This window comes from Borostomias antarcticus (genome assembly GCF_949987555.1).
Source record: "Borostomias antarcticus genome assembly, chromosome: 4".
Taxonomy (NCBI): Eukaryota; Metazoa; Chordata; class Actinopteri; order Stomiiformes; family Stomiidae; genus Borostomias; species Borostomias antarcticus.
Genome location: NC_140237.1, coordinates 24,126,113 through 24,147,737, shown reverse-complemented (window position 1 = coordinate 24,147,737; position 21,625 = coordinate 24,126,113). Strand labels below are relative to the sequence as shown.

The following is a 21,625-nucleotide window of genomic DNA, read 5'->3' as shown; positions in this document are numbered from 1 at the left end:
CACATGCGCCCTACGACACAGAGAGAGACGCACTTATTCAATGTCGTTACCAAGAGTCGGGCCGGTGCAGCATTCTAACAGGTCCAACGGCTTCCCCATCTAGCTTGAGCAGAAAAACACAAAGGCAAAGATGCACTAACACACACACACACACGCACACACACACAAAGGCAAGGCAGACACACGCACAAACACACACACGCACTCACACATTCACCCAAGCTTCTCATCTTAACAGCAGCTCCAGGAGAGGTTTTACTTAGAAAATTAAAAGCAATCTAAAAGCAATCTTAGAGACAGAGGGAGAGAGAGAGAGAGAGAGAAAGAGAGAGAGGGAGAGAAAGAGGGAGAGAAAGAGAGAGAGGGAGAGAGAGAAAGAGAGAGGGAGAGAAAGAGAGAGAGGGAGAGAGAGAGAGAAGGAGAGGGAGAGAAAGAGAGAGAGAGAGGGAGAGGGAGAGAGAGCGGGAGGGAAATAAAGAAATAACCCATCTCTAACGTCATGGCAACCCATGTGCTCCTATGGGCCTCCCCTGTGCCTCTGAGGGGGGCGCTCGCTAATAAATGTGTTTTCAGAGTCTAATCACGCTGTTTGTTCACTGAGTACTCCACACACTGGCTGAGGAGCGCGTTACTGTGCATCACCTGCCACCTACACACACACACAGACATACACGCCGGGGTAGATGGTACAGATAGGACGGTGTAAAAATAGACGGCTTTGAAAAGAGCAGCGGTGAGTTTGTGTCGTGCGAAGCGGCCGCGCCTCTTCCCCGGGTGGTAATTATCGCTGCTCAATTAGCAGCGGAACGAAGAGGCCGTAAACAGAGGGAGGAAATCAAACACGCCACGCTGGATCAGAGAGAGGACCAGACAGGAAGCGCCTGTAGGCCGCCTCACTTCCTCTCTCCTCCAAATGCAAACGGAGGAAATGAAACGAAACACCTTTCAAGATCGGGCTTGAAGCAAATCCGTTTCTGTTCGCATCTAGGAGTAACTTTATCTTATCTTAGCTTTAGAATATTATATACAGATACATATTACCACTCTTTAATCAGAGTCTGCTCTCGACGACGTGAGAGGTTTCAAGCACACAGAACGGGGGCGGCAGCAGACATGCTGAGGAAGAGGAGGAAGAGGAGGAAGAGGAGGAAGAGGAGGATGAGGAGGAAGAGGAGGAAGAGTCCCTACGGGGCCGTGTCCATCAAACGTCTGATAGGCCCAACAGAAAGAGACCTCAAAGAGCAACGGCAAATTAGATCAGGCTTGGATGGTGTTGGGGCTGAGTTTGGTGTTCAGCGTGCACTGCACGGTGTGTGTGTGTGTGTGCGCATGCGTGTGTGTGTGTGTGCGTGTGTGTGTGTGTGACGGACAGCCAGGCCTCCAGCTGAAGCTCTGCCTCCATAGCGAGCAGGAGAGCAGCCGAGGGTCCGGTTATCGACTGGCTTTATTGATTCTGGCGAGGGGAGTTGAGTACTTAAAATCACAACAACTTTTAATCCAAAGTGATGATTGCGTGCAACGGCAATCCCGGCCGGCGTGCTCTTCAAACTGGGGGGCCCGGCAGCCGCGCCACTCTGGACAAACCGCGTCCAACTGGCGTCCCGTTATAACGGGTCGGCCGAGCGCCAAGCCCGGCTGCGCTGGGATGACGCGGGGGCGGGACAAAGCCCGAAATTCACTTAACACCCCGGCGGCCATGCTCGCATTCATCCACAGAAAAAAAAGTATGAGTGGACAGCTTGCGCCGAAACCCGCGGGAACGATGAATAAACCACCCTCCGCCCCCGAGGTGATGAACAATGCAGGGGCTGTGGGCCGTCCATGTCCGCTGAGTGCATTCCGTTACTCTAACGTCACACCTCCCCTCGACCGTTCCCCACCCCCCTCGCCCCCCCCTCCGTCGCCACGGGTCTCTGAAAACCACACGCAAACCTCAGCCTCCATCTTCTGCCGGGGTCCCGGATGTAAATAATGAATAATGGAGGAAATACGTCACCGGGCCTGGTCATTATAAGCCTGGTAGGAGGGCATTAAAAGTGTCCTTGTGATTCGGGGGGGGCGGGGGGGGGGGGGGGTCAGTGGGGGCGGAGCCCTGATTGATGGGCAGGGATGACTGATTAGAGCGGAGCAGTAATATCGTCCGCGGCCGAGCCTCTGCAGCGGGAGCCAACCACACCGCTGTAAACATTTCACTGCTTCCCAGCATGCTTTACTGCCTTTAAAGGGAGGGAGATGTGCCTTTAATACTAAAGTGGGCTGCTGCCCAGGCTCATTACCGCAGCCCTGTCACCACACACACGCGCGCACACGCACACACAGGCATACACACACATACACACACACAGACGCAAACACACTGCACGCAGCCATGCACACAAAGGCGCACACACATACATACAAACACACACACAGGCACACACACCCCCCCACACACACACACACACATACATGCAAAAACGCACATACGGTACCCAGGCATGCGCACATACACAAAAAAACACGCGCACACGCACATACGTGAAAGAAACCCCACACCGCACATACACAAACAGACACGCGCGCGCACGCACGCACTAACCCTTTGGAAATGAATTCCATTGTCACCGGGCGTCAATTCCCCAGAGGAGCGGAGGGGCTCCGGTTCCTCCAGCTCTGTCCATGTGACTAACGGTCTAATGCGCTCTGCGGCTGCCTGACGCACCTCCATTTTGCTGCAGGGGAATGTGCTTCTATGTCTGCTTGATGAATAATATAACAGCGGTGGTTTGCTCAGGAAAAAGCAGTTTATGTAAAAGAAAAAACACACACACACACACAGAAAGCTAAAACCATACACAGAAAGCTAAAAACACACACACACACACACACACACACACACACACACACACACACACACACACACACACACACAGAAAGCTAAAAACACTTGCTCTCTGTCCTGAATGTGTTTGCACTGACAGAACACTAGGCAGCTGGAGATCTCTCCTGTCTAAACAATGTTTAAAACGCACTCCACGCACCAACTCGGAAAAACTTGTAGATAATCAAACATCGGATACATAGCTAACTTACAAAGGCACACGATAGGCGGAGACACTTCTAGTAATTTCAGTACTATAGTTCAGTACGGCAAATCAAATCTTGATATTGCTGATTGCAGGGCACCAAATTACTGGAGGCCATTTGGAGAGGATAGAGAATGGAAAGGAGAGTCCTTCAGTCCATGCAATCTTCCACAGTCATTCCGTAATGTTCTATATTTTACGTTGCTCATTGATTGGGGATTGAAAGCCTGCAAACGGCCGGTCATTCTGGCTGTGAGATGAAACATGTCATTACTGGACTCATTTCCCATCAGCACAATGGGAGAGAGCTGGGCTGTGAAACTGCCACGCAGTCCTGGACGCCGCTCTCTTAAACAGCCGGGGTAACGCGCATTCCGACGGCGCAATCACGGAGAAACGCGTCTGATCCATTTTAGGCAGAGGTGAGAACTCACGTTTCTACTGCGTTGGTCTTCTCCTCACACGTGTCCAGCTGCTTACTTAGGAGAGTTGTCGCTCGCCCTGAAACGCTCTCTGGATGCCGCGAGAAAACACCGTGGTTAGTTCTACTGTAAAACACACACAGGGTTGTGCACTAGGCCGCCTGGGTGTGTGTGTGTGTGTGTGCGTGCGTGTTTGCTCGAGGTTATCGGAGGAGCATCCCGTTGGAGTTTTGGAAAGTTTCCAGGCTGGGCTGGGGAGGGGCGATGGGGACGAACGAGCGCCTCGTTAAGAGAAATGTCCCTCAGAGAGCAGGGTCAGCCCGGCAGGGAGTGAAGGGTGCTTCTTTACCTGCCCCCCCCCACCCCCACCCCCCTCGGCACAGTAGCATCTCTCTCTCTCTCTCTCTCTCTCTCTCTCAGCGTGGCGAGGGAAAGGGGGAGAGCTGAACATCAAGCCCACTCTGCATGTGCAAGCGGACGAGACAAATCACGCCGGGGGCACAGCTTCAGGACCAATCAGATTAGAGAGCTGCTATCTCCGCGCGACCCATTACTCTGCACGCACGCACACACACATACACAAGTAGGCTATACAACAGGCAGGCACACACACATGCTCACTCACACACACACAGACGCTAGAATTTCAAGCAGGCAGTACACACACACACACACACACACACACACACACCATCATCATTAAAGGGCCGGGATGGTAAATCAGAAAGGCCCAACTAACCACAGGAGAGGAGGGAGGTCTTTCACAATGACTCCCAGTATAGCAATACACACCCAGCAGAGAGCTATGTCTGAATCAATGCCTCTCTCACTCACCTTGATCTCTCTCCCTCTCTCTCTCTCCCTCTCTCTCTCTCTCTCTCTCTCTCTCTCTCTGGAGCAGGCAGCAGAAAGCACGGGGATTAGTGGTGTGTATTGGTGCTTAGCTATGGACACAACAGCCATTTTACATTTTACTAGTAAGCGTGCGCGTTGTCCCTGCTGGCGTCTCTCGCCGGCTAAAAATCCATGGCAGCTCTATGGCCTCCTGGCTAACACGAACGAACACACACACACACACACCCGTTGCTCGACAAAGACAGCGTGGGACCACAGCCATGAGAAAATGCTGTGTGAGTGAGTGGCTGTGGCCTGCAATGCCTGGGAATGCTCATGGACAGACAACAGAGAGAAGGAGGAGAGGAGGAGGGAGAGAGGGAGGGAGAGAGAGAGAGGGGGGGGGGAGAGAGGGGGGGGGGGGGGAGAGAGGGAGAGAGAGGGAGGGAAGGAGAGAGAGAGGGAGAGAGGGAGGGAGGGGATGAATACAGGAGGGAGAGAGAGAAGAGAGATGAGGTCGTTATGTATATCTCTGGCAATTCACACACGCACACATTCCATCTGAGATCCCATCAGCTGTCAAATTGGGAAAGAGACGGCGAGCATCTCAACTACACCAGAGCCAGGCGCACCACTGAGACCTCATCAAAACACAATCACGTCCACAGCCAGACCAGACACACACACACACACACACACACACACACACACACACACTTTGCTCGCATCCATACCCAGTCCACGCACTCTCAGTTACCTGAATCGGCTGCACATAATCACACACACAGGCACACTCGCTCCAAAAACAAGGGCTTGCAGGGCCACACACTCACTCACTCTCTCTCTCTCACACACACACACACACACACACACACACACACACACACACACACACACACACACACACACACACACACACACACATACACTCACACAAACAAACACACACTCACATTATCCTTCATATCATCGCAGTTTCTGCAAAACAGAAAGACAATGCCTGGGACCGGCAGCCCCCTCATCTCCCTCCATCATCGACGAGGAGCATTTATCTCCGCCTTGCAGGGGCTGCTATCAGCAGCGATACCCCCCGGGAGCAGTGGGGGTGCTGTTGGTATGAGAGACATGAGGCTCGGCCACCGGGGGGGCCTCCCGAGTGTATGGTGTTCATCCCGGCCCGCCCCGGCCCTCCCCGGACCCCCCTAGTGCCCAGCGAGGTGTGACTGTACCGTAGCGCGCACTGCCCGGCCCCCCCGAAACCCCCCCCCCCCCCCCCACACACACACACACACTCCCCGTCCGCTCCTTTCAGGCGTGACCGGCGGCGGCGCGCAAATAATCCAGTCCCCCCCACCGGCCTGCTGCTCGTCTCCGACCCCCCGGAATCACGGCGCCCGCTCGGGTGTGACCGCGGCCCGGTCCGTCCGTCCGTCCGCTCGCCTCCCCGGGTCAGCGGCCCCGCAGCTAACCCCCGCCGAGAGCCCAAACGCCGGCCGAATCCGCGGTAAGGCAGGGGACAGGTGTTTTTAGGCATGCGGGGGAGTGGGGGGTGGTTTCTCCCACCCTGCGTCTTATCCTGATCCTCTGGGTTCTGCTAAACTTATCGCTGATAAGATCAGGAGCGGGGGGGGGGGGGCGTCTGCTCCTGCTTTGACACTAATATCGCAACTTTTCTTCTCTTTCTTTCTTTTTTTTTACTATTTCCATGAGCCAAGAGGCCTCGCAGCATGCCAAGTGCGCAGAATAAGTCTGTTCCCTCCATCCGGTGAAGAAGGAATATTGAATCTGATACCTTTTTCCTGTTCGACGCTCTCCGCCGTCTTGGGCTCCCTCTCTCGGGAGAACAAAGCAAAGCGCTACCAAGTCCTGGCGGCCCTATCGAGAAGTCTGGCTTCAGACGGCAGCGCGAGGGCAGCCAAACGTAGGTACGCGCACGCACGCAGATAAAGCGATGACGCTGCCGCGGTTCACGACAAAAGGAAAAACCTCTCTCTCTCAATAACACAGAAACACCCCAGGCGAAGCACAATACGCCCTTGGAAAGGCAAACAAACAAAAACACACCCACGCCCTCGTCAGGATTTGCGTCGCCGTTCGACTGTTCGGCTGATGACTGGAGCTCATCTTTGCGGAGAAGGTGAACGGGCGCTGATGACTGGAGCTCATCTTTGCGGAGAAGGTGAACGGGCGCTGGTGGCAGGCAGGAGACCGTGAAGGAGGCTATCAGAAAAGACTCATCAGAACCCAAGAACATCTAAATATAAAACCCAAATATACACACAAGCCCGAATAGAGACCCTTATCTGACCGTCCTTCAGTCTGACCCTGGTCGTGTGCGGTTCATTAGCAGGTCGGTGAGGTGACCGGGACTTTTAGGTACGGTACTAGGCCTCTGGAATGGGAAAAAAGCAAGGTCACCTGCGACCACCCGCTTGGCAGGACGGTGACGTCCAGGTGGACACGACACTGGGGACGCAGCCTCCTGAACCCTGAGGGAGACCGCCTGTGCCTTCCCAGACAGGGGTATCTCCACCTGCACCTCCTCCCAGACAAGGGTATCTCCACCTGCACCTCCTCCCAGACAGGGGTATCTCCACCTGCACCTCCTCCCAGACAAGGGTATCTCCACCTCTACCTCCTCCCAGACAGGGGTATCTACACCTCTACCTTCTCCCAGACAGGGGTATCTCCACCTGCAACTCCTCCCAGACAGGGGTATCTCCACCTCTACCTTCTCCCAGACAGGGGTATCTCCACCTGCACCTCCTCCCAGACAGGGGTATCTCCACCTGCAACTCCTCCCAGACAGGAGTATCTCCAGCTCCTCCCAGACAGGAGTATCTCCACCTCCTCCCAGACAGGGGTATCTCCACCTCCTCCCAGACAGGGGTATCTCCACCTCCTCCCAGACAGGAGTATCTCCACCTCCTCCCAGACAGGGGTATCTCCACCTCCTCCCAGACAGGGGTATCTCCACCTCCTCCCAGACAGGGGTATCTCCACCTCCTCCCAGACAGGGGTATCTCCACCTCCTCCCAGACAGGGGTATCTCCACCTCCTCCCAGACAGGGGTATCTCCACCTCCTCCCAGACAGGGGTATCTCCACCTCCTCCCAGACAGGGGTATCTCCACCTCCTCCCAGACAGGGGTATCTCCACCTCCTCCCAGACAGGGGTATCTCCACCTCCTCCCAGACAGGGGTATCTCCACCTGCACCTCCTCCCAGACAGGAGTATCTCCACCTCCTCCCAGACAGGAGTATCTCCACCTCCTCCCAGACAGGAGTATCTCCACCTCCTCCCAGACAGGGGTATCTCCACCTGCACCTCGTCCCAGCCAGAGAGGTCTCTGAGGGGACGCTCTATGCGCTGGAATCCACCAGAGCCTTTTGGAGGGTCATGCAAGGCCAAAGAGCCCCCCCCCATCCTCCTCCCCCACAGGAGAGGAGAGAAAACGCCCTCCAGAGAGACGAGCAGCCGGTCTCCAGCACATACGGGCAGAACTAACCCGCTCCCTGTACTCTGAGACGGATTATGGGGGGTTAGTTTGGTTTCTGCGCTACAATGGAGGACTTCTGAAGTGGAGTGGACTGAAGCAGCCTGAAGCTCCGTGTCTACTTAACACCGGCGCCTCCCCAGCAGCACCACGGATCCTGAGCTTACCGGCCTCACAGGAGGACGCTCCCTCCCTCTGACACAAAGTACAGCGTTCCAGGGATTAATAGGTCCTCTTCTCTCTCTCTCTCCTTCCCTCTCTCTCCCTCCTTCTCTCTCTCTCCTTCTGTCAAGAGCAGAAAGGGCCAGGGAGCTGATTGATTGCCCAGGGTGCTTCTCAGCGGGTCAGGTGGACATCTGAGGGCGGTGTGATTGGCCGGATGAGCTCAGAGAGAGAGAGGGCAGTTAGGGAGGTCCTGACCAGAGGCCGCGGCAACACCGGGACCCGGCTAGCCGACAGCGAGGTCAGACGCGAACCGCACGGCGGGAGCTCCGATACTCGCGCTCACGTCGGTCGGCGGTCTACAGACGCCACGCTGGTGACCGGCAGGCCGGGGCCGTTACTCGCAAACATCGACCGCGACGCAACGGCGCTTTGAAGCCCGCTCTCCTAGGGCGCTCGTCTCCGCGTCGGCGGCGCGGCGCTTTCCAGGGGCCGCCTCGCGCTTTGTACTCGAAGGAGGACTCTTTGCTCAAGCAAAACAGGGGGTGGGGGAGCGAGAGGTGTTGAGATAATGTAACCGAGTTCACATCTCAAACACAAACGAAACGAAACGCGCGGCTGTAGAATACCCACTGCCTCCAGCCCACCCGAGAGCTCGGCATGTATTTATGTATATATGACAGACAGACGGGCCTCGCCTCCCTGCGCACGGAGCACGTTTCATGAACCCTAAGATGGGGGAGGCCCCATCAAATGCGACGCTGGCTGTGAAGTATGAGGGACTATAAACGGAGCGGAGGGAACGGAGCGGAGGGAACGGCCGGCGAACGCTGAGGAACACTGCTTCGGTCGGCACTTGCGTCCTACTGTGAAATGCAAATGGAACCGCTTCCGCGCGTGCTCGTGTGTGTGTGTGTGTGTGTGTGTGTGTGTGTGTGTGTGTGTGTGTGTGTGTGTGTGTGTGCTCACGTGTGTGTATATGGGGTTTGTGGAGCCAAGAGAAGGTGAAATATTACCCAAGCATGTTCCCCTCCCAGACAGCTAACCTTGGGTGGTTGTGTGAGTGTGTGTGTGTGTGTGTGTGTGTGTGTGTGTGTGTGTGTGCGCGTGTGTGTGTGTGACCTTGTTAGCAGGGCCACTGCAGGGATAAAGCACACGGCAAATGGCCTCAGTCGGTCCGTCCCACACCATGGATCACACACATACACAACACACACGCTCCTGCCTCGCCTCACCCCTCCCTGCTACTGTTTGCACACTTCGAAATTGCTTTAATAATTTACACTGTTAATAACCAGCCTGGCCTCTGCGGCACAGAGCTGTCCTGTTCAAACAGAGGGGTGTGGGTCTGTGTGTGTGTGTGTGTGTAGATGTTTGTGTGTGTTCTGGCGCAGTGTGCGCAGGGGGGGGGGGTGGCAGTGTTTGGAGAGCAGAGCGAGTGTGTGTGTGTGCGCGCGTGCGCATGTGTGAATGTGATTTCAGTCTGAGCTATCAAAGACTGTGCTGAATTGACTGGTCTGCTAGTTGAGGGTGGTAATAGGATGTGCTCCTGTGTAAACGCGGAGGAAACTACAGGGGCCTGCTAGGCTAGCGGCTCTGCTAGCGGCTCTGCTAGCAGCTCTGCTAACGGCTCTGCTAGCAGCTCTGCTAACGGCTCTGCTAGCGGCTCTGCTAACGGTTCTGCTAACGGTTCTGCTAACGGCTCTGCTAACGGCTCTGCTAGCGGTTCTGCTAGAGGCTCTGCTAGCGGCTCTGCTAACGGCTGCCCACGCGGAGCTGAAGGTCACCGAGTCCCATGCGCTCTCTCCCTGAGCGCCACCCAGGAGGCGTGTTGCATTCTGGGTCCCCCGGTCCTTGTTGGGGCGGCACATAGCTCAGGAGGTAGAGCGACCGGCCGGGGATCGCAAGGTCTCCAGTTCGGTCCCGGTGTGCCGAAGTGTCCTTGTGCAAGACGCTGAAACCCAAAATCGCTCATGTGCGGCACGGTGGCACAGTGACTCGTAATGTCGCCTCACGGTGGCCTTTCTGTGCAGATAGTTAACGCTGTCAGCCCCCGGCGAAGACGGACAGGGGCACTTGCTCGGCCCGTGAACGGTGCCTACTGTCTGACCTTGGCTGCCCTTGGAGGAAGGACGACGAGATGGGTTAAGATGGGTTAAAAAAAAATCGGTGGACACTCCAGTCACTTGTGTGTGTGTGTGTGTGTTTCGGCATTGCCGCCTACACCGTGTGTGCGTACTCACTGTATGACAAATAAAGATGTTTGTTGTTTGTTTTGTTGTTTGTTGTCTCCCGGGCTCTCCTAGCTCCTTCAGGAGGCCTCCCAGTCTTCTCTTGAGGAGAGGAGCTTCCCCAGGAGGCGTTTACACTGGCCTGAAACTGACCGTATAAACCTCTGAAGCACCATATTTTATGATTCTCCGTGGTTTAAAACTGAACTAACAGGTGAGACAAAAACGGATCATTAACGACTGACTCAATACCACGCGTCGTTCTCCTATTAGGAAAGGGCGTGGTCGAGAACGGTCACTTGCGTACTGCAATCGACGGGGAACAGCGCCGTTTAATGACGTGCCGTCGTCGACGGCGGTCTGCTTTCTCACCCGAGGCCAGTGAGACAGTCTTGATGAGCATCTAATCACTAGGCAACACACTCTCTCTCTCTTTTTCTAAGCCCACCTATAGACTTTGACTAACTATTCTGTAGGGAGGAGGAGGAGGAGGAGGAGGAGAAAGGGGGGGGGGTGACATTCTCTGCTCAGCAAATCTTGGAGAAAGTGACCTTGGAGAAAGAAAGCCTGTCTGAGTGAAAAAGGCTATATTAATAATAATAGAGAAATTAATAAGACGGTCAGCCTGCGGGTTGGAGAGAGGGAGGGAGTGAAGGAGACAGAGAGAGAGAGAAAGAGAGAGAGAGAGAGAGGAGGGCCGTATTGGGGACGGGAGGTACTGGTGAGGAGAGGAAGGGTGAGTGAAGAAGGGGAAGAGGAGAGGAGGAGAAAGGAGGAGGTTAGGGGAGGAGAGGGGAGGAGAGTGGAGGAGAAGAGGGGAGAGGAGGAGAGGGGAGGACAGGAGGAGGAGAGGGGAGGAGAAGAGGGGAGAGGGGAGGAGGAGAGCAGAAGGGAGGAGAGGGGAGGACAGGAGGAGGGGAGGAGAGGAGAGAGGAGGAGAGGAGAGTGGTCAACGTGCAATTTCCCCAGCACCGGCCGCGTTGCTGCAGCGTGCCGCTGTCACACGGCGTCAAAGAGGGAGCAAATCAAAGCCGGCTCTTTTGATGAATATAAAACAGAGTTCTGCTGAGAGCTCTCTGCCTCTGCCTCCCTCTAATCAAGGAGCCGCAGCGGAGAGGAGAGGCGGAGGTCTGCACCAACGCCCCCCCCCCGCCCCGCCCACCCCCAACCCCCCACCCGCCCGCCGGCCCCCCAGCGCACAATGAAAGGAGCCTGGAAACAGAGCTATGGACGGAGAGCACACACGATCACAACAAAGGCCGTCTCCCGATGGCAGTAAACACAGGTCCGTCTCTGGAGGTCCTCACAGGGGGTCATGGGCTGTGGTACAGGGAGAGGACACATAAACAACACCCCCACCCCCCCACAGCGCCGCCATCACCACCACACTACCACACACCCTCTCTCTCTCCCTCTCTCCCTAAAAAGGTTCAACCTCTCTGCTTTCCATTCTCTGTTCAAAACAACACAAACGTCGTCGTCCTCATCTGCGAAACAACGAGCGACCCTGGCGGCTGCTCGGCCGAACCCTCGCCAATCCCCTGCTGCGCGGCAGCTTACTGGGGCTTTGATTTGTTTGTTTTTTTAAACATCTGAAATGTCACACTAGCGCAGAGCCACAAAGCCGGGCTGCTCACCCAGGACGGCGTTTTCGTCCGATTCGTCCAATTACGCGGCGCGTTCACCGAGTGTCGACGGCGACGGCCCTGGATCCTTCTGTCCCGTCCTGAACTCAGGCTCCTCTTCACAACAGCATTAGCCCGAAACGCTCGTTAGCTCGTTCGCTTTTCAAAGACGGGTTCAGAGGTACAACAGCTCTTAACGGGTGGGGTGTTTGTGCGTGTGTGGGTGTGTGTGTGTGTGTGTGTGTGTCAACACCACTAGGAGTGGGGTCCCTCAGCATCCCCCTGAATGTGAGATTTATTGTTGAGCCAGACCACTTTATTACCCTTCTTAACCCTCTGTTTCATCCCTACCCCAGATGGGTGCAGCCCTCAACGCTAAGTCCCCACGCTACACGCTCCAGGCTACAGGCTGAACCCGGGCAGAGAGAGGCCCCGAACCCTGCACCTTCCCCGGGCATGGACATTCAGCCTGACTACCCTCTACTATAGTCTCGAGATGCCCGACTTTGGAGATCTCCGTCACCGAAAGTCTGGAGACATCTAAATTGAAAATCTTCGCTAGAACAGTGCCGGATACCGACGCTCCCAATCAGAGCCACTGACTACATCTGCAATAGGGTGAAGGACCCGCCTTATCGGAAATGATGACCTCCAAATAAACTAGAGTGGAGATCAAAACAAAACATTCACTGCCCCATTAGGAAGGCCCGCCCTGAAGACGTTGGATTGGTTCTGCAATGCAGGATTTTTTCAATTTCTCAAATTGTTTCCACCAACTTTTAGTGACGAAACCTGGAGGAATGTCTTCAGTCTCTAGTTGAGGGCAGCGTTTAGAGAATGACTAACTTGTGAGTCTAGCCCTGCCCAGCCCCAGTCTCTCTAACCCAGCCCCAGTCTCTCTAACCCAGCCCCAGCCTCTCTAACCCAGCCCCAGTCTCTCTAACCCAGCCCCAGCCTCCCTAACCCAGCCCCAGTCTCCCTAACCCAGCCCCAGCCTCTCTAACCCAGCCCCAGCCTCTCTAACCCAGCCCCAGTCTCCCTAACCCAGCCCCAGCCTCTCTAACCCAGCCCCAGTCTCCCTAACCCAGCCCCAGCCTCTCTAACCCAGCCCCAGTCTCTCTAACCCAGCCCCAGCCTCTCTAACCCAGCCTCAGTCTCCCTAACCCAGCCCCAGCCTCTCTAACCCAGCCCCAGTCTCCCTAACCCAGCCCCAGCCTCTCTAACCCAGCCCCAGTCTCCCTAACCCAGCCCCAGCCTCTCTAACCCAGCCCCAGTCTCCCTAACCCAGCCCCAGTCTCCCTAACCCAGCCCCAGTCTCTCTAACCCAGCCCCAGCCTCTTTAACCCAGCCCCAGTCTCTCTAACCCAGCCCCAGTCTCCCTAACCCAGCCCCAGCCTCTCTAACCCAGCCCCAGTCTCCCTAACCCAGCCCCAGCCTCTCTAACCCAGCCCCAGTCTCCCTAACCCAGCCCCAGCCTCTCTAACCCAGCCCCAGCCTCTCTAACCCAGCCCCAGCCTCTCTAACCCAGCCCCAGTCTCCTCGGCCAGCAAGTTCCCCGGGGCGGCGGTCTCCCCTCCTGCTCCCCAGGGCAGTGTGTGTGTGTGTGTGTGTGTGTGTGTGTGCGTGTGTGTGTGCGTGACACACCGGAGCCTCGCTCCCACCCAGGGGCCCCCGGGCTCCTGAAAGTGACACATGCGTGGGTGTCGCCGCCGTGTCACCCTGCCCGCCCCGCTGAAGTATGAGGCAATTTCCTGCGAGTGGCGCGCGGCGAGGGAGGGGTTCGTCCCGGCCGCGGCGCTCTCTTTGATACTGTCAGGGAAGAGTAATGGCTCTCTTCCGCCGCCGCCACCGCCAGACTAATGTCGTGCGACTTTGGCTCTCCTTTTCTGACGCGTTGCCTCCATGGCGAGAGAGAGAGAGAGAGAGAGAGAGAGAGAGAGAGAGAGAGAGAGAGGAGAGAGAGATAGAGAGAGAGAGAGAGAGGGGAAGGAGTGGGAGGTGGAGGAGACTGCAGAGATGGAGGAATGGGAACAAGACTCAAGAGGAACGTTCGTGGTCGAACATGAAGGTTTCCAGAATCCGCACGCCGCAACGCTTAGAGGCCGTTTGTGGCGGTCGAGTGGAACGCCGCTCGGGAAGGAGGAGGTCTGCGCACGCTACGAGATGATTCATCTCAAGGGGTTTTGTCCTGTGCCAATAGATTACAATACAGAGAACATTACTGGGCATCAAGTTCTATCCGCTGGCCAGAACAGTCCACTGGCCCTCCGGAGCAGGCGGACCAATCAAAACAGCCCACTCGAGCAGTCCGACCAATCAAGTCCGAACTGCTCAGCTGGTCTGGAAGGTTCTGGGGAAGGAACGCGCAGCTGGATGCTGGAAAGTCACGAATCCACCGGGACGAAACATGGAGGCTCATCAGTGATCGGGCGCTAGGTAGGCGGCCGTGGTCGTAATTGGCCCGTCTGCTGGGTCAGCCCGACCCATGATTACGCCGCCGCCCCGTGCTGCCTGACCCTCCCACGCTCAATTAGCGGAGACTTCCCCGTTCATGTTGCGCAATTTCTATATTAAACCCAAACAAACGAGAACTCAGAAACCCCCTCTCCAGAACTCAGAAACCCCCTCTCCAGAACTCAGAAACCCCCTCTCCGGGAAAACACACGTTTGTTCCCCACTTGAACTCCCTCCTTCGCCCGCCGCACGTAATTGCGGTCTAATCCCATCCAGAAATTAGAAGGTAATTATACGGAATTACTGGCTGATTAAAATTGCACAATATTACAATTCATTAGAGTTAATCGACTCCCATTGAGTCCGGGCTGACTGCCAGATGTGTGTATTATGTGAAGAGATAGTTGTCTCTTCTCTGGAGGGGGGCAGGCCTGGGGGGGGGCTGCTATTCAGCTTGGTCAGGGCTCCCACGTCAGGCCTGTAGTATCACATCCCAGGCTGACGTGTCTCTCACTCTCTCCGTCTCTCTCTCCGTCTCTCTGTCTCTGTCTCTCTCTCTGTCTCTCTGTCTCTCTGTCCCTCTGTGTGTCCATGTCTCTCTGCCTCTCTCTCTGTGTCTCTGTATCTGTGTCTCTCTCTGCCTCTCTCTCTGTGTCTCTGTATCTGTGTCTCTCTCTGCCTTTCTCTCTGTCTGTGTCTCTCTGCCTCTCTCTCTCTGTCTCTCTCTCTGTGTCTCTATGTCTCTCTCTCTCTGTCCCTCTGTGTGTCTGTCTCTCTGCCTCTCTTTCTGTGTCTCTGTAACTGTGTCTGTCTCTGCCTTTATCTCTCTCTCTCTCTGTCTGTGTGTCTCTCTGCCTCTCTCTCTCTGTCTCTGTGTCTCTTTGTCTCTCACTGTGTCTCTCTCTCTCTATCTCTCTCAAAAAGCAGCCCCTCAGAATGCTGCAGATCTGTCGACCTCAGACCGCGTGACTCCAGTACAGACCTGTGTGTTGTAATGGTGTCGAGTGTGTAAAGTGTGAATGAATGCCTTTTTGTTTTGATGTGCATCGTTAATAAGAAATGGGTGACTGATGTGTGAATACAAATGGAGACTCTGTCAAATACAGAGGAGTGAATATGAATGACTGTACTCCTGTGCTGGCAGGCTATTCTGCTTGGTTGGGCGGACAGAGGACAGTTTGACAGCTGAGAATATTAAACTCTGTCCTGGTCCAAAGTGCTCGCCAGTTCACTGTGTGTTTCCTGATGCCTTCATCACTGCGCGGTCTTGAATGGCAGAGTGGAATGCAGGGCAGGTATAAGTAACCTGACGCGCCAGATGTTTTTCTTTGCATAACCATCTGGGGAACTCTCAGTTGGAAACTGTTTGGAAAAGGGCACTTTCCAAATAAAAAACTTGGCAGGTGATTGGATGAACCGTCTGCCTATCACCGTCTGTCACCTCAACCGCTCTTTCGCTGTCACCGGCCTAAACCCGCCCTCTTGGAACGCTGATTGGCTAGATGATCCGCTCTGGCACAAATGCATCTCTATGGAGTATCCAGACTGATTTACGAGAGAAACTAAGAGAGATTCCTTATATTTGTCACATGTAATGTACGGTGTACAGTCACAGTGAAATGCCGGCCCCAAGATTATGCTACAAATAGACTCTAATACTCAATTTTTAAATTACAAATGTACAAGTTGAATTAGAATTAGCTGGGATTATGTACATGCTATAATAACTAAAATCTTGGGGAGGGGGGGGGGGTGTTAGAGTCACTCAAGCTTCTTGCGGAAATCAGGATGGTCTCACAAGGCAAAGGTATTAGATCATGGCCGCTAGGATGTATCCCATGCATGCGTACAGTATATGTGCAGTATGTGTATTATGCATGAGTGCTGGAGGTATTTTGACCGAGTTTTCCCACATTACTCACATCTCCAGACGAGGGGGTGGCCGAGGTCTCTCTAGCCACCTGCTCCTGTCTCAGCTGGGCAATGGACTCCTCACCACTCCTCACCTGACACACACACGCACACACGCACATGCACACACACACGCACACACGTGCACACACACACACACACATATGCGCACACACACGCACGCACATGCACACACACACACACATACAGTACACACACGCGCACACACACACACACAACATAGTATGAGCTCACCTTCTCACAACAACGGCGTGCATACACTCTTCATCATGAAGAGCTACAGGAGCCAGCGTTGCTAGAGGACAACTCCTCAGAGCCGGTCTGTATCGGCCTTGTCTCTCTACAGGGTCTCTCTACCCAGACAGCAGTCTCTCTACAGGGTCTCTCTACAGGGTCTATCTACCCAGACAGTGGTCTCTCTACAGGGTCTCTCTACCCAGACAGCAGTCTCTCTACAGGGTCTATCTACCCAGACAGCAGTCTCTCTACAGGGTCTATCTACCCAGACAGCGGTCTCTCTACAGGGTCTCTCTACCCAGACATCAGTCTCTCTTCAGGGTCTATCTACCCAGACATCAGTCTCTCTTCAAGGTCTCTCTACCCAGACAGCAGTCTCTCTACAGGGTCTCTCTACCCAGACAGCAGTCTCTCTCTAGTATCTACAGTGGTCTCTCTACAGGGTCTCTCTACAGGGTCTATCTACCAAGACAGTGGTCTCTCTACAGGGTCTCTCTACCCAGACAGCAGTCTCTCTCTAGTATCTACAGTGGTCTCTCTACCCAGACAGCGGTCTCTCTTCAGGGTCTATCTACCCAGACAGCAGTCTCTCTTCAAGGTCTCTCTACCCAGACAGCAGTCTCTCTACAGGGTCTATCTACCAAGACAGTGGTCTCTCTACAGGGTCTATCTACCCAGACAGCAGTCTCTCTTCAAGGTCTCTCTACCCAGACAGCAGTCTCTCTACAGGGTCTCTCTACCCAGACAGCGGTCTCTCTACAGGGTCTCTCTACCCAGACAGTGGTCTCTCTACAGGGTCTCTCTACCCAGACAGCAGTCTCTCTACAGGGTCTCTCTACCCAGACAGCGGTCTCTCTACAGGGTCTCTCTACCCAGACAGCAGTCTCTCTACAGGGTCTATCTACCCAGACAGCGGTCTCTCTACAGGGTCTATCTGCCCAGTGAGGGGGTCTACCTCCTCAGTGAGCTTCTGGACGGTGCTCTCCAGCTGGTGGAGCTGGTGCAGCTGGCTCAGCTTGTCCTGGTCCTTCCTGGTGATCTCCTGGTGCAGCTCCGTGATGGTGTCCTGCAGCTCCTGGACCTGGGCCTCTCGCTCCTCCACCTCCTCCACACACACACACACACACACACGCACACACACACACACACACACACACACACACACACACACACACACACACACACACACACACACACACACAGGGAGCGGGGGCTGGAGTTGTATTTTCAGCTGTATTTCTACATTTTCAGTAAATTACGTAGAGTATCGTAATGTATCATGATATGTATTGTATCGTATCGCAATGTATCGCGATACAGTCATATTGTGACCCATGTGTCGTATTGTGAGGTCCTTGCCAGTAACCAGCTCTCCCTAGATAAGTACAGTATAATACAGACAAACTAAGAGAACAGCCGACGCAGGAGAGCGGGCTGTTCAGCTACTCCAGAGAAGCCTTGGAGACAATCAATGTGCCAATTTCTGGTGACAGAAGATATGATATTCCCCAGAAAGGCTACAGCAGACAACGCCTGTGTAGCTGGAATCCATTCACCATAGTTAAATAGACCCTGGCGATACAGCTTTCTCCGGAAAAGAGAGCGTATCTCCGAGAAACACAGGTAACAAAACACTGACCTTCTGAGAGGAGGCTGTGGAGTATAATGTACAATAGAAGCTATTCAAACAGACCGTGAATGAGACGCTGATGATTACTATTTCAAGGATACAATGAAAACATTTTAATTAATTAATGTAAAAAAAAACTCCCTTGATAAGAAAGATCAATTTATCAAGCACCTGGATGCTCTGTAATAACAAACGTACACACATAAAAACCATGTCCCTTTTCACAGTGCGGGTGAAAAAAGTACATTATGTTTAGTGTCGGCCAATGTAATTAAGATTTAATTGACCTTGGATCAGCCAATTACATGCTCGTTTGGTTGCATGTGACTGCATTTCACCGCCTCAGTCGGAACAATAAACAGTTTGAGAGCATGAGGGTTTTTACTGAGGTCAGCTACTTTATGTACAGTACAGTGATCTGGATATGGAGCGTGGCTCTTGATACGATGATAGGAAATGTAATGTTTTAATTTTTGGGGGGATGGGGGGTACATGAGAGAAGTGTCACTTAATAGCCTGATAACGGGAATTAATGGAAATTAATGGGAACTAGCAATGGTGCTCGGGGAGCACAGACCTCCGCCCATGAATGCATTTTGGTCGTGCATGCGACCAGGACATGTTTGGTATTACTGCACTCGTTAGGCCGACAGCTTTATGCAAATCCAAACCCTGACCTTCCCATGTTAAGATATGGCCATTTCAATCGACAATGAATTTTTGGCTCCTTAGGTGAGTGGAGGAGGAGGGGAATTTTTCACTCCTAAGCCCAAGTCGGCAGTTATCCCAATTATTTATCACCCTGGAGAAATTAGCGGTCCTGAGCCCAAAGTCACAAAAAAATGACTGGAGGTGAATGGGCGGCCGTGGTTGGCTTTCATGAAAATCGGTTTGGTAGTTTTTGCGTAATCCTGCTAACAGACAAGACAAAGAAACACACGCACACTCACCTCTGAAAACATTAAACGGAAATAAACTGGAAAACTGAATTTATTCCTATTAATTTCCATACATTTTCAGTTCATTCCCGTTAATTCCCATAAAGGGAAGTTTGTGGATATTCCTGGAATTTTGTGACCCTAGTTCAAAGAGGTTTGACTGATGAGTCGGTATTGCCAGCCATCTTGATTCTGATCACTCTCTGCTCTAGGAACTCCAGCGCCGGCACCCGAGCTGACAGCACTCTAGAGGGGCTTCAGACGGCACTTTGATATTAATGGTTCTGTCCGCTGTTTAATGGACTGGCCAAACCACTCATTGGACTGATGCCTTGACGGATCATCCAGAATTCACGCGCTCCCCTCCTCACCACGGGAAGAAAAATGGATCAGGATTCCCACGGTAGGCAGGTGTGTAGACAGGCATGCAGAGGAGGGCATCGTATCATGTTTGAGAGCTGATTTATCAAAAGCATTGTGCTTAATGTGCTAGTTCATAAAATAAATGTTCCTCAAAAGTGAGACATATCTGTACCTATTGTAAGCTCAAGCAAAATAGAATAGAATAGAAAGTTTATTCATCAGGTGTAACGAGTACAGGTACATTGGAATTCTTGTAATCGCTTGTCCTTACAGTATCTTATCAGTGCTAATCACTTCCTCATTCCAGTCCTAGGTACACAGCTACAGTAGACAGTTACAGTAGGTTTCCAAACTGGCAATTTAGTATAATATCTGCCGTCTAGCATTCCATCAGTATCATCCTCATCTACTTATCCCATCCGATCATGGGGTGACTATAGGCACGTTTACATAGAGCCTAATAATCCGATTATAATAGGTTTAAAAGCCCAAACTGAATAAAAATACTCCATATAAACATCTCAATCTGAATAAACCGTCCCAAACCAGTTGCAATTTCAATCGGTTGCAGAGGCGTAGTGTAAACCTTTTCATAAACTGATCAAGTATCATGTACACGATCAACCGGATTAATCTCTGGCGCCGTTCTTTCTCTGCACGCTCTCTGTCAGAGGGGACGTATGTCTATGGTGGGTAAATTGCGTTCATACAGAACCGGACCACAGCGGAGAGGTTGTTTGTAATCCAAATGCAGAACTGAACATTACCGGACAGCAGGAAAATAAGGAAGCACAACCTATTTAAAGTCCACAAAACATCCAGTAGGAGAGTCAGTTGTTATCAAGCTGTTGCTTCATTAAGAGCACCACAATAACAGAGGATAGATATCCATTAGCAAAGTTTTGACTTGAGTTTCCGTAACCATAGTAGCTCACTCACTCACTCCTGCCTGCCTGGAGCCTGCAGCCGGGGGCGGAGCCTGCAGAGAGCCGCGCTGTTGATGGCGCCACGGGCCGTCGTCTAGGGCCGGCCGGGCTGATCCACTGACTACTGAGCCTGCTGCTGGCAGCACAGCAGGCCACGGGCGCGCGCGCGTGTATGTGAGAATCTGCCTAGCCCCCGCCAACTTAAGGGTGGATCATCGGTTGCCAGTAGAGGCCCCCGCCCTCCCGGCATCTTCACACAGGTTATTAGAACAGCCAGGGGTGAATCTCCAACCTCTTTATTTGTTAAACGCCTCGCTGTCTGTCTACCTCGCTGTTGGTCTACAGTACCTCGCTGTCTGTCTACCTTGCTGTCTGTCTACCTTGCTGTCTGTTTACCTCGCTGTCTGTCTACCTAGCCGCCTGTCTACCTCGCTGTCTGTCTACCTAGCCGCCTGTCTACCTCGCTGTCTGTCTACCTAGCCGTCTGTCTACCTCGCTGTCTGTCTACCTCGCTGTCTGTCTACCCAGCTGTCTGTCTACCTCGCTGTCTGTCTACCTAGCCGTCTGTCTACCTCAATGTCTGTCTACCTCGCTGTCTGTCTGCTCGCCTCCAGCTCTCCTGCGGACTTAAAAGAGACAGCCCGGCTCCAGTCCAGTCCAGTCCAGTCTAGTCTAGTCTAGTCTAGTCTAGTCTAGTCTAGTCTAGTCTAGTCCAGTTCAGCCTAGCCCAGTCCAGTCCAGTCCAGTCCAGTCCAGTCCAGTCTAGTCCAGTTCAGCCCAGCCCAGCCCAGCCCAGCCCAGCCCAGCCCAGTCCAGCCCAGCCCAGCCCAGCCCAGCCCAGTCCAGTCCAGTCCAGCCCAGCCCAGCCCAGCCCAGCCCAGCCCAGCCCTAGCCATTTCCCACTGTCGATAAGTGTGCGGGGAGCTGAGGCTCTCTAAAGAGCCTATTATCCACTGCTCATTATCTGACCCACCGTCTCAGACAGGCAGACAGGCAGACAGACAGGCAGACAGACAGACAGACAGACAGCGGAACAAGAACAGTGTGGTTCGTCTGTTCCTCATGAACCACACATTAACTGACACTTTGATCCCTCAGCACCGGGACAAAACACCACCAGTAGGCCTCCTCAATGAGCCACTCACAACCCCACCAGAGTGCAGCTACCTCCAGCAGGGCGGGGGGGATACAATCTAGATAACCAGGGACACATATTAAAGGAGAGGAGCATGAAAGTCTCCTCGGTTGTAATTAAGCACAATGAGCTAGAGGCGGACATGGGGTGGAAAAGCATAGAAAAAAAAATTATA

At 53.6% G+C, this 21,625-nt stretch overlaps 1 protein-coding gene across 1 annotated transcript in view; it reads right to left on the bottom strand.

Moving 5' to 3' along the window:
• Positions 1–19,050, bottom strand: part of pmfbp1 (polyamine modulated factor 1 binding protein 1) — a gene marked incomplete at its 5' end in the record, with an annotated part of 113,285 nt that extends 94,235 nt beyond the window's left edge. The window contains 2 exons of the mRNA XM_084437394.1: positions 17,414–17,560; positions 19,039–19,050. Coding sequence (XP_084293520.1) covers positions 17,414–17,560; positions 19,039–19,050 — 159 coding nt within the window. The remainder of the gene's footprint in view (positions 1–17,413; positions 17,561–19,038) is intronic.
• Positions 19,051–21,625: the final 2,575 nt, after the last annotated feature.